Genomic DNA, 14,017 nt, shown 5'->3' with positions numbered 1-14,017 from the left:
TTACCATTCTTTCAAAAACTGTATCCTTTGACCATTTAGCCATCAAGAGCACCTCTTGTCCTGGTTTTAATGTATTTTTGGTAATTCTTAATGTATCTTTAAGCAATTAATTAATGGTTTTTTGTGTGAAGTTCTAGGGATATAAATAAAAAGGCAAAACAGCCCCACTTTTTTTTTTCTTGGCAAGGCAATCAGGGTTAAGTGACTTGCCCAGGTTCACACAGCTAGCTAAGTGTCAAGTGTCTAGCGTCTGAGGTCAATTTTGAACTCAGGTCCTCTGACTTCCAGGTGCTCTATCCACTGCTCTACTTAGCTGTGCCACCTCCCCACCCCCCTGAGCACCTCCTTTAAAAAAAGAAAGAAAAATCCCAGTTTAGGGACAAGGCAATTAGAGCTACAGCTCCTAGATTGTGTAGAAATCTATAGGGATCAACCCACCCCTTTGTGGAGGTGAAAGGTCCACAGGTGTTACACATTGCACATGTTTTAGGACTTATTCAACATATTGATTAGTTGCACAGAATTTTTTTCCTCTAAAAAATTTGTCATACGGGGGTTTTCTAAGAGGACAAGGAGGAAGGGCTACGTGGGACACTAGAGTGGTGTAAAAAACAAAATATTAATACAAACATGTTTAAAAAAAGAAGAATTCTTTGAGGGGAAACTTCCTAGTTCACATATGTTTTCCTAATGCAATGTTGAAATGCAACTTCCTTCCACCCCAAATCTCAAATTTGGCCTTAAAATTAATCCTTCCATTGCTATTTGTCTCTTGACTTCACTCCTACCTTCTGTGGCTTTACTGTATAAATCTGAAAGCTAATAGGGGCAATATTCCTGATCTTTGGAACTCTAATTAGTTACCAGTAATGTGAATTATTCCTGATACTTCTCTCTTTTTTCCATTATCTAGATGAAGGGTTATTAACTTGAGATCTGTGAACTTGGGGGGGTGTTATATTTCGATGACTTTGTTTCAGTAGAATTCATTTCTTTGTTTGCCATCCTGCATATTTTATTCATCTAAAATGTTATCTGGCTTCCCTAGAGTGCCACAGACTTCCGGGAACAAACCAGACCCGTAAAGCAATGTCAGAAAATGGTATTAATAAATCAGGTATTTATTAAGCACTTAATGTGTGGCTGAAACCTTTGAGAAATGCAAAAGAAACAGACATCAACCCTGCCAGGGTTGTAGTTGGGAAGGCAAGATATAACTATGTGAAACATCTAGGAAACCAAATATTGTGTAATGAAATTTAACCGTGTGTGTGTGGGTGTGGGTGTGGGTGTGGGTGTGGGTGGGTGTATTTTGCTGATATTTACATGTACATGTTGTCTTCACTAATGGAGCTCCTTGAGGACAGGGATAGTTTCATTCTTGTCTTTATATATTTGGCACATTGCTTGACTCTTAGTAAGCACTTAATAAATGTTAATTGATTAATACAAAAACCTGGATTCTACTCTTAGCTCTTTAGCAAGAAAAATTTACCTCTTAGTTTCTTGTATAAAAATGAGGGAATTGGGCTAAATGAACCATCCCAAGTAGCTCATGTGCCTCTCTGATTCTGTAGGGAAAGTATCGTTTTCTCTCTTATAGCTGCTTAAAACTAGGGATGGGGGGGCACAATGTACTTAAATATTTGCATATGTGTACCTTCTTTCTGGTCTGTGAATTTTCTTGTGGGAAAGAAACAAGACTGAGAGTTTAGAGAAGAAAGAGGCAGAATGGGCAAGATGAGACCTGGCCTGTGTGGGAAGTTATTTTATTATCTTGATAACTTTTTTTTTTAATACACATATCCAGTTTTATCCTTCCAGTCACCCTTGTTCCTAACATTGGAAATCATTCTTGGCTCCTCTCTCCCTTGCATCCAGTCAGTCGCTACCTCTTGTCCATTCTGCTTCCACTGCATCTCACATTCCCTCCATTCAGAGCCAGCTTTCACCTGGACTCCTATGGTGGCCAGCCAGACTGGCCACTTGCTGTTTCCCTGACCTTGGTATTCTGTGTCCTTTCTCCCTGCCTTTTCACCTGCTCTCTCCTTTCTTGCTTCCGTAGCTCAGGATTCTCAGTTTGCATCAAGGTCCATTTCAGGTACCACCTTTTAGAGGAAGCATTTCCTAATCCCCCTAATTGTTATATACTTTTCCTTTTTCTGATTACCACCTGTTTTTATTTATTTGAAGCCAGAGATTGTTTCTCATCTTGCTTTTTTATGCTTAGCACTATGGGAAGGTATTTGATAAATGCTAATTTAGTTGCATATTGGCCTGTCAGAAAATAACATTTAATGAATTAAAATTGCTTTATTAGACAATCAATTCTGTTGTTGAATGCATAGGTAGATAGAAAGATATAGGTCTATTACATGAGACAATAGCTGTACTGTTATTTATCTGTACTTAATTATGCAAATAAAGTAATAGCATAATGGTAGGAAAATAAAATTAAGACTTTGAAAACTTTTGGTTTTTCTTTGAATACAGTAGCTCTGACTTTCAGCTATCTGCATGGCAGTATATCCACAAACAAGTAAAAATCACCACTTGATTTTCTTTAATTTCTTTGTTGACATTCTTGAAAAAAGATACCTTAATTTTGTAGCTAAATTTATTTCATTTGGTGAGTAAACTGCAAATGAAGGATGTGGACAGTGTTATCTGATGCTAATTGTAACAATTATAAAGTAATGAATTGTGTATGGGCGAAGGAAGAATGTTGAGGGTAGACTTTATCTCAGTCTCTGAAATCTGATTGTCCTAAAAGCTGAGTGTGTAATTTTAACTTATTGTGATGACAGTTATATCACTGAGAAGATACAAAAGAAGTACTGAGGGGAGCTGCTACTTCAGAATTAATTTTGACTCTGCTAATTCAGACTAACTAGGAAGAACTTATTAGTATTATGGAAATGAAATTAATCTGGGGAAAAGTAACCATCCTAACTTGGAGTTCATAATAGCTAAGGAAAGGTCTTTGAAACATAAATATGTACCCTAGGTTTTGGAAAAAATCAGATTGTTAAAAAATAATAATAATAATAATAATGCATGATAATTGTATTCCAGTTCCATGGGCAGAGATTCTAAAAAGGAAAGCTTGAAAGATGGGAAGAGATTTTAAATAAAATGTAATTCTGACTATACAATTGCAGATAAACCCAAGAGAAATACTGCTAAAGAAACCGATGAAATAGTAGTATCGGGTATTTTTTAATGAGTTCAAACTTAAAAAGAAATTGCACAAAAGTTAGGAGGAAAAGTTAGAAAAATAATAGTGTTGGGAAGAATAAAGGCCAGAATGAACTAAAGCTATTTTTTTTTAGTGTTAATGTCTTTTAGTTATGTTTGAAGAGCAAAAATGAATAAGGAATCGATGGGCCACTTTTTCAGCAAAGGTGGTTGTTAACACCAATACTTGACTAAGAGAAGGCAGAGCTATTTACCACTTTTCTTTTCAACTAAGGAAGAGCTTCCAAAAGATTATTCTGAGGAAGCTCTTCCAAATAAAATGGTTAAACTAAACATATTTAAGAGTTGAGATTCAACGAGATGACAGAGAGGTTGTAAAAGAAGAGATTGCAACTTTAAATGAGTGGCTCCTTTCATTCCAGGGTGTCCTGAAAGAACTTATATGTGTGATCCTGAAACCACTGATAGAAATGTGAAGCCTAGATGGGGATCAGATTTTATTTTCAACAGGAAGTGGTACATAAAGACTATTGCAACAACTTAATTGGTTTCTCCTCACTCCAGTCCATCCTACATACTGATGACCAAGTAATTTTCCTTGAGTGTAGGTCTAACCGTATGACCACCTGTAATTCAACTAAACATTGTACCTTCCGTTCCCATGCCTGGGATGCCTCTAACCCTCCAATTTAGCCTGCGTTTCTATAAGATGGAATAGAGACAAGTGAAACCTTTCCTGATCACTCTAACTGCTACCCTGTATTTAACTACTTTTTGTACCTTTGCTTTGTGCTGTATTTGTACCTGTTGTCTGCCCCATTAGAATGTAAGTTAAGCTACTTGAGAGTAGTGATTGTTTTCATTCTTTGTCCTTGTTGTCCGTCCCTCTCCTCCCACCCCTAGCACCTAGCAGTTTCTTTCACATGATAGGTGCCTAATAAACAAACATCTGCTCTTACCATTTGACTGATATTCTGAAAACAGGACTAGTAAACTTGATGTTGATTCTCACTGTAATTCTAACAAACATTATAACCATTTTAGAAAAGAGTTCATAAGGCTACTTTAGAGCAATTGTTACAAACCAACCTCATTTCCTTTTTTGATAGGGTTTTAGATTTAGGTCATGGGAATGCTTAGACATGATGTATCTTGATAACAGCAAAACATCTGACAATATCATGAAATTCTTGGAGACAAGATTGAGAAATGTAATTAATGAGTAGTACTTGGGTTGAGCCTTTAAGAAACCTTGGGATTCCAAAGGTGGAGTTCAGTAGGCAGTCGGTATCTTCTAGGCATGAGACACCCTATGCAGAAGCATGGATATAGAAGAATGGGATGCCTTGAACAGGGAATAGCTGGAATGTAGAGAGTAACTGAGGGAGAGGATGCTGACTAAGCCTGCACGGGAAATGTAGAGCTGGACTTTAAAGGACTTTAAAAGTCAAACAGGCAGAGTTTGTATTTTATCCTGTAAGCAAGAGGACACCTTGGGGCTTCTGGAATGTGGTCATTTCTGTGCTTTAGGAATTTCATTTTGGCAACTGTCTATAAGATGAATTAGTAAAGGAAGAAATTGGATGTAGGGAAAACAGTTTAGAAGCTCATCATTTCACATAAAATTGTTTCTTATTCTTAAATGAAAAGTTGTTAATGGTTACTAACTTTAGTATTAAAAATAATATCTCCATTTAACAAAAATAACTCTAAAGTCCCATAAATGTTTTTGGTACCTAATTTTTGGGGATACATAAATATAAAATAGACCTGACTTGCAAGCAGTTTTTATGGGGGAAGAAAAAGTAAAAATTTTCAATTAAGTTAATTTATTTAGTTAATTAAATTAATTAAATTTAAATTTAAAATTAAGAATTTTAAAAATTAAGAAATGGAATAATCCATGCCCTTTGCATAACTTTAACAATAATAACTAACATTTTTCATGGGACCATAGTATTGACTGTCTTGTGAAGAAAGAACAGGATGATGAGAGATCTGGAATCTGTAACAGAATAAATTACAGGAATTTGGATATGTTTAGACTGGAAAAGTAGAAGATGTCAGGGGCACCCAGTGCCTATATTCAAATGTTTGAAGGCCAGCCTTCTGAGAAAAAAAAATTAACAGCTTGGGTGGTTGAAAACAGCAGGAGGAATAAAGCAAAGAAGGATATAATTTTGATTTGTACACAAGAATTGGATTTGGTGAAAACAGAAATAGTACAGAGAGAAAAAGCATTAAAAGAGGCTTTGGAAGTAATATTAATTATACTTTAATGTATTCTAAATTCAAGCATTTACTCAGTGCTCTCTGAGTGGCAGGCACTGGGCATTTTTTAATGTTGCTTTTAAGTTAAGGTTTATAAAACATTTTCCTCACAACAACCCTGTAAGATAAGAAGTACAATTTGGAGACAGGTTGGTGGCACAGGGGATAGAACACTGGACCTAAGAGACAGGAAGACCTGAGTTCAAATATGACCTCAGACACTTACCCTGGGCAAGTCATTTAACCTCTGTCTGCTTCAGTTTCATCATTTGTGAAATGACAATGATAATAGCACCTACCTCCAGGGTTGTTGTGAGGATTTTTTTTTTAATGAGAGAGTAAAACGTTTTGCAAACTTTAAAGTGCTATATAAATACTAGCTATTATTACCCCCATTTTACAGATGAGTAAACTGAAGCAGTGAGATGATAAGCGATTTGCCCAAGGTCTCAGTTGTCAGAGCCAGCACTCAAAACAGTTCTCTTAACTCCAAGACAATGCTTCTTCTGCTATCAAGTACCAAGATCAGGTACTTTTACACCTAAAGAATTATGCTGGTGTGCTGGAAGAGATTTGAAGTTTAAATGATACTAAGAAAAATTTTCGGTTGCAAGTATTTTTCACATACGTTTTATCAGGTCTTTTAAAGTCAGAGTAAATGCCTTTAAGCTTCATAGATAAATTAATATCTTGTGCCATGGGGAGGAAGAGACAGTGTTGTATAGTGGATAGATATCCCACCTCAGAGCCACAAAGACTGGATTTCAGGTCCCCCATATGATGGCTGTGTGACCCTGGACAAGTCATCTAACTTCTCAGTGCTCCGGGTCACTCTCCTAAGACCAGAGGTTGCCAAGACCATGGCAGATGTGCATTGATAGAGAAGTTTCTGCACTAGGAGTTCTCTATCCTAATGAAATCAGAGGTTCAGAGCCAAAATTAGGAAGGAAATTGGGGAGGTAGGCAATGTTAACACAATGTTAACGAAAAAACCATTTGATAATTTTTAAACAGGTTTTTTTCTGAGATGATGTGGTGACCAGACTTTCTCCTCATGCTGCTTATAACTTATACTGTACATAATAGAATATTTTGATTGATAAATTGATATCACAGGTATTTATTTAGCAAGTACCATGTGCCAGGCAGTATGCTAAGCACTGTGGACCCAAATACAAGTGAGCCAGACAGTCTCAAGGAGTTTACATTCTATATTGCAGTGGAGGAAGACATCATCTCAAAGGGGTATTGAATGAAGGAGTTAGAGATGTGGTATCATGTTTTGGGTGGTGGCCAGGAAGTAAGGGTTGGTTCTGGGCAGGCAGAGGGGAAGCTCACCTGTCCACCAGCCCAGAGTTGTGCTGCTGCCAGAGTCCAGATTTAGTGGGTGTGGTGACGTAAGGGGAGGCAGCACAGTTTGGAACTGGTAGTTAGGAAGTAAGATTGGTATTTCATTATTAAGGTCCTTTTAATTCATTACGGATTTAAGAATGTCTAGTTCATGACACTATTTTTCAAAATGTTTTCCAATTACTTTAGTCCAAAATGAGCTCCCATAAAGATACTTTGTATGATGTATTTTTAAAATAGTTTTTTATTGGTGTTTCTTGTTTTTAATCACCTGCTTTTCCCTCTGTATCCTACCATCTTTGCTCCTCCCAGAGAGCTATCTTTGAATTTTATTTTAAAATGTTCTTTTCTGTCTGTAGGGAAGCAGCACGTGAGTGTCGTAGGAAGAAAAAGGAATATGTGAAATGCCTAGAGAACAGAGTGGCTGTGCTTGAGAACCAAAACAAGACACTGATTGAGGAGCTAAAAGCACTTAAGGACCTTTACTGCCACAAATCGGATTAATTTTGGATTTTCATTTTCACCTCCTAAGGTGGAGAAAATGACTGGTTTGTCCACAGCCAGAAAGACAAAGTAAACTTTTTATTTTCTAAACAGTTCTCTTTTTTTCTATGCGCAAAACTGCCTGAAAGCAACTACAGAATTTCATTCATCTGTGCTTTGCATTAAACTGTGAATATTCAGACACCTGCCTCCACTTCTCCCCGCCCCAAGAAATTGTCATCTTCCTGATCATGAAGAAGAGACTTCTGTTTTTTGTTCCCTCTATGCTCTCCAGGGAGTAATAATTTGTTATTTGTTGAATTGTTGGGGGAAGGTGAGAAGAATCCTTTTTTTTTTTTTTAATAATTTCAAGGATTTGTGCTGAGTTCCTTGATTGCCTTAGCAACAGAAATGTCACCCCTTCCTCCTCGTCCCTCCCCCCAGCCTCTTGAAGTATCGTTTGGACTGAATGCAGAAAGTAAGTAAGGTGCAATGACGAAGTGATGATTGCCAAATTGACCTGTATTCTTTGTAAATTATTTAAATTTGTTGCTAATGATATACCCCAAAAGGAGGGATTTATATATAGAAAAAAATTAGGAATTAATTCAGAGGAGTTTCTTGTGTATCTTCTATTCTCTAACTTCTGCAGTGCTAAAAACTTGTTCATACCTGTCAAGCATTTTGGGGCTGGCTCTCTTTTGGGTCACTCCCTTCTTAATTGCAATTCTCTGTGTGCTCTGTATTTTGAATGCATTTAAGGAAGTCACCAAGTGAATGGTGTAGCATAGCCTTTGGATCAAAAGTGAAGTAAAGTTAACCAATACAGGTGTGAAGAGCTTTTTACTTAAGGCATTATTAATTTTTCAGTGAAGAGAACTGTTAAAGAATAGAATAGCCCCTTTATATTAAAAAGATGTTTTTATGAATATTCATGTCCATGGCTTCAGAACAGTAATCATTTACTATTTTTTAAACATTTCAATACCTGCTCTTCCCCTCTGTACTTAACATTTTATCATTACCAAAAAAGCCTTCAGGATGCTAAAGAGAGAAAATGAAATATTCTATTAATGAAAATAAATGTGTTGTAGGAAAAATGAAATTGATTCATTTAAGTATAAGTTTACACCAGGTGAATCTTATCAGTGAAAGCTATAAAAATGTTATAAGGACATTCAGAAAAGCATCGGTGTTAATTTATGCATGTGTTTGTTTTTTTTTCAGTGCAGTGTCTAAGAGTGAATTCTATTACAATGTTTGGGTTTCATTCATTTAAACATACACACATACACATTCAAAACCACCAAAGTCCTAAATTTTTTGTTTTTGCCTTAAAAGGTTAATATGCTTAAGGCTTTCCGTATGGCATGTGATCTTTGTCATTTGATAAAGTAACTGCATGTCCAAACTCCTAAATAAGAAATGTGTGGTTGTGTGTGTGTCACACAATAATTATCTAATAATTTTTGGAAGTATTCATTGCTAAATTATTTTCACTAAATCTACCTGAAATAAAATTAATATTCACCTTGTTAAAGTAGGTATAATTCATGTGAAATACAAGAATTTTAAAATACTGGCTTAAGATCATTGTCACAGTATTTGCGGTTATGATTTTGCATTCAGTTTTATAAGAGTTTTAAGAAATGCTAAAACTTGTAGGGTTAATGTTTTGTCTTGGGTCATCATCATTTGAAATCAAATTGTGTTAGACTGTTACTATTAAATGCAAAAGTCATGTCAGCTTTTACTGGATCAATTTTGAAAAGCAATATTTTAAGCTATAAATGGCTTATTGTCATAGCGGGGGGGGTTTTTAATGTAAACAGAGTGGGGGGACATCATTAAAGAATGTAGCTTTTAAAGTGATATAGTTTATAAATATGGATGCATTCTTGAAATTCTCAAGGCTTTCAAACAGCTTAAAAGTATAGTGTTCTACCTGACTGAGCTACCTGGACAAATAATGTATTTTTTTTTTAATTGGCATTTCAGTGTACCATTGTACACTCAATCCTCAACATTGGCCATAATGAAGAATCTAAGTGAATCCAAGGATTTGTTTTCATGGCAAAATTATTTCTTACTGCTTAAGTAATCAAATACGGAATTCCATTAAAAATTTTTACAGGCTCTAGATAGCCTAGTGCCTAGCAAGTTGATTCTCCCCTCTAAAGGTTATGTTTTACGAAAGTTGGTACTTCTCAGTTTATTAGGAAGTTGGTTGGCAGTTTGCCTATTTTTTCCTGGTAAATAATGGCAGTAATATTAATATTATTTATTGAGTCATGAAGAATGACCTAGCTCTTTTCACCTTAAGGGTTGTAACACTGAATTGAAATCAGTCACAGTGTGGTGAGGAGAGAAGAGCATATGCTCTTAAGATGAACTTCATGTAGATCCTTGGGTATATTTGAGGACTTCAGTTTCCACAAATAGAAATCAGGCTGCTTTCCTTCAGGTTGTTTTTTAAAACAAAATTTAGAAAAGTTTAGTTGTTCAAGCATATAACAGAATTGAGGAATATGTATATCATCATCTAGAAAGTAAATTTTTAAAAGAAACCCACATTGAAATCAATGTTAACCAAGAACACATAACAGCTACCAATAATAGATGCTTTACTCTTCATTTTGGCCAAAAGGGAAAGAAAACATAGGAATCTGTACATATGTTGTAGAAAATAGCAAAATTGATATTGCTCACTTTGCAAATTAGGGCTTGTTGGCACTTTTATCGGTAGGACAGATCAAGTCTCATAAAAGCTAAGTGTGTGGGGGGCATTTTTTATATCTTAAAGTTAAGCATTTTGGGGTTTTGGTAGGGTTTAACAGAAGCGCAGGCTAGAAAGGGCTAGATCCATTATGTTCACAGTATAAAAATTTGGTTTCAAATTTTATTTTATTTTCATTATTTTACAAATAAAAGTACCAGGCTGACAGTTGTGATATTGTCAGAGGTGCTCTGTTAATTTAGATATTGGAAAAATACATATGTATAATATATGTACATATATATATATATATATATACACACAGTATATAATCTGAAGCTCTGAGAGCTCTTAAGTCAGGAATGCTGAGTATTATAGTCTATGGAGGTCAGATACAGCTCGCACATTTCTGTGTGCTGTTGCATCCCTTTTGGTAGTGTTTGGATTGTGTTCTTCCAGCACTCGTGATTGCATTTTTTATGTTTAATTACTCTTCCAACTATTTTGTTTCTTTTTTATTGTTAGTTTTTTTAGGCTAATACTTACATAAATTATGTTTATACTTGCCTGAAAACTTCCCCCCAAAGTTTTTTTTGTTTTTCTTTTGTTTGTTTGTTTTTTGCTTTGTCTCTGGCAGCTATAATGGTGGTTTAAAAAAACAAACAAACAAAATTGGAAGATTTTTTTGAAAAGGAGCCACTGGTTTTCTTAACCATTCTGGGGAAGGATTCTTGAGTTTTACTTAGGCAGGAGGTTATCAGAAATGGTGTTTTGATGATAGTCAGCAACATTGCTATGATCTGAAAGCACAATTCCAGTCAGGCTGGCTATCCGAGGAGGAGTCATCTAGCTGATGTTTCTTTCTTCTCAGGCCCAATCCCCACTTGGGTACTACACCAGGAGAGGTAATACTTGGAATCATGCAAAGGCTTAGGAAAAAACAACAGTGTTTGGTTTGACAAGAATACGTTACTTACTTGAAGTGTTTTTAACCTAGATTTTTCTTTATGTACATTAAATCAGTTTTTATTTTAGGAGCGGTTGTAGCTGGTCACCAGCCCAAACTGGGCTCTGGTTATTTAGAAAATTTAAAAGTCATTTCATTTTGCAATTTAAGTAGGCCTTGTATCTTAAAGTTAAAATTTTGAAGTCATTTCAGGGTTCGGGAATAGTGGAAATAATACAACTTTTTAGTAAGTTTTGGAAGGAGCTTCTCTCTTTCCTTTTTTTTGAGCTCTGAAAACTGTTAGTGGATTATATTCTACTGACCTGACACAAAAGTTGTATATTTATTTGGGTTCTTTTTACATTCTATTCTTTGTAAATGTTTGGTATAAAATGCACTTTTAAAAAAAAAAAACTACCCAATTTCTAGGAACTTGGGTATTGACAATATGAGAAGCTTCTTTAGCAAGTAATCATGAACTGATTGTCCATCTTTCTCTTTCTTTTGATTAAATCATGTGACTGTTTTTTAACACAGACATTTTGTTGTTTGAAATATTAGTACCTGAAGATTAGTCTTACATTAAGGTGCTAAGGTGGGAGATTTGTCAGGGCCACTAAATAGAATAAAGACTGGCTCACATCCTATCTTGTTCTTTTTCAACACATAGCAAATTGAGTTTTTTCCTTGTGACAAAGTTTTTCCCCCATTTTTGTTTTTCCCCAACGTTAAGACTGTCAATGTGATACCAGAACAACCATCTGAATTGCATTTAGGTAAGAGATTGAAAAAAAGTATTTGTCATTGTGTAAACCAAATAAAATATTGTGCTGAATTTTTTACTCTGAATTGGTTGTGTTGAGCCTAAATCCGATTATATATTTGAATAAGTTTAATTCAAGTGAAAGAAAAATAAAATTTGCTGACCTAGAGACAAAAGGTGCATGGAATAATTTGTTCATTTGTTTATAAGAAGCACAACTAGATTTTTTTTTGTTAGGCAGCAATGAAGATGAATTGATGACCCAGGTATATATCCTGAATATTGTTAATGTTGACTTTAGCAATTTACTATAACTATGTGTACTAGGAACTGGTTTCCTTCACTTTGTAGACTCAATGATTGGGAGAGGGGCTTGAACATATCATTAAGCTGAGCCAGTGTGGAAGGATTTCAAATAAATTAAACAGGGTGCTGAAGTTCCATCTGTCTCATCTGCTTTATGATAAGTTCGCATTAATTAGTGAATGTAACTTAAGCCTTTGTATGTGTCCTCAGGGGCAGACAGATTTTAAGAGGGACCAGATACAGTTTGAAAGGAGTGAGTGTATTTCAGGTGTTTTAGCTTGAAATTTATTTTTTAAAAAATATAAAACTTAAAAAATACAGTGAAGCCTGTAAAGTAAGTTGATAGTATAAACAGGCAGAATTGTTTAGCACAGAAGTGAAAAATATTGACCTGTCTACTGCATTCTGGTACTGTGGGTGCAGGTCCTAGATGGGGGAGGAGGGGAAATAAAGGGGAGGGAGGAATGGGGGTTAGTATATCATGACAATTTTGGGTTTTTTTCCTCACCTGCAAATAATAAAATCTGCAGTCCTCAGGAAATGTTTTTGGAAGGGTGGAGGAATAGGTAAATCAGTTAACCTACTTGGAGTAGATGTTATGTAATGCTTGCCTATTTAAGCATAGGATTTTCAAGATTCAGCCTTAAAGGAATAGCTTGCCTGAGGGGAGGGTACATCTAAGATGATTTGAAATTGGTGAGGAGAGGCGGAGATCCCTGAAAATAAAGGTCTTATATTAGTTGGCCAAATGAAGCAGTCTATCATGTGTTTGGGGGTTTTATTTTATTTTATGTTAATTGGATTGGTAAAATGCTCTATAGAATGTGTATTTTATCCAGATGCCACTCCATTTTATGTATGTAATAAAATTATTTATATTAAAAATGGGAGAGTAAATTGTAGAACTTGCGTATGTCTGACCTTCAATATTTCCTGCTAGTATGGATTTATTAGGGGTGAGTAAGAGTGCTGGTTATCAGTTTTCTGTGTAAAGTTGTCCCTGCCTGATTTATTCACATTTTGGTTGTCATCACCAAGAAAGAATTATTTCTACTCCAAATTTATAATTTAAAACATTTTTTAAAAAAAGAATATGATCAGGGAAGTTTCTAGAGTTGTTTTATTTTGATTTGTTTTTTAAGAAAATTGAGGTAAAGATTAATTCTATCCATTTCTTACTTTACCCAGAACCATCAGCACAAAACAGCGTACTGATCTTAATTCTTAATATTTCTTTTGGAGTGGATTAAAAATAAACTATAATAGGGAAAAAAGTTTGTATTAAAATTCCCTACATTCTAGAAACATCCCTGTTTTAACTTTTTTTTACTTAAATCTTTTGTGCTTTATCTATGTAAAAAAATGTACTGAGTTATAATGCATTTTATTAACACTATGTACATACTAGCTGCTTTGTTTCAGAATGATAGTAATTGCTTTGTATATTAAAGTGATCCTTGTGAATTTGTGAATTGTCATAAAGAAGTGCTTTTTCTTACTGTAATCTTTGTGGTATAAACTGTCAAAATGCCCTTTTTACACCAACATTTATGTGCAGTCACATAAACATGCTTTTAAAAATGCTTATAAGTCTCTTTTTTGGGGGTCGGATATATATATATTTTTTTTTTTTAAACAGTAGTGACAAATGGTATTCTTTGAGCTATTTATATGTGTTTGTTCATTTTGTTACTTGAGCAAAAATGCTGATAGAAGTGTCATATAAAAGAAATCCTTGGGTAGAATAATACCAGAAAATTATAGTAAATCTTCTGTTGCCACGTATCATTGCATGCCCATATTTTAAGTACAGGATTCTCCACTGGGATACAGTAATTTAAATTGAGTTGAATTGAAGGTGTTAATAAGTTATATGGACTGTGAGTGAAAGAGAAAGGACCATCCGGAATACTGTAGAAGGAATGACGTGGGAGGTTGGACTAACTAGATAACTGAACTCAAGATGGTACCTTAAAAAGTGATT

General features: G+C 35.0%; 1 protein-coding gene across 4 annotated transcripts in view; it reads left to right on the top strand.

The window, feature by feature from the left end:
• CREB1 (cAMP responsive element binding protein 1) overlaps window positions 1–13,600 on the top strand; it is a 72,071-nt gene extending 58,471 nt beyond the window's left edge. For 3 of the 4 annotated variants that reach the window (XM_027873624.1, XM_027873623.1, XM_027873627.1), the window contains one exon: window positions 7,179–13,600. In XM_027873624.1, the coding sequence (XP_027729425.1) occupies window positions 7,179–7,323 (145 nt within the window). In that variant the 3' untranslated portion in view covers window positions 7,324–13,600. Of the gene's footprint in view, window positions 1–5,872; window positions 5,964–7,178 lie in introns of those variants that run through there. The other variant, XM_027873625.1, reaches the window with a different exon arrangement.
• The last annotated feature ends 417 nt before the right edge of the window (window positions 13,601–14,017 follow it).

Source organism: Vombatus ursinus, unplaced genomic scaffold, assembly GCF_900497805.2.
Source record: "Vombatus ursinus unplaced genomic scaffold, bare-nosed wombat genome assembly UNPS02014802.1, whole genome shotgun sequence".
Lineage (NCBI taxonomy): Eukaryota > Metazoa > Chordata > Mammalia > Diprotodontia > Vombatidae > Vombatus > Vombatus ursinus.
This window is presented reverse-complemented; position numbering and strand designations above follow the sequence as displayed.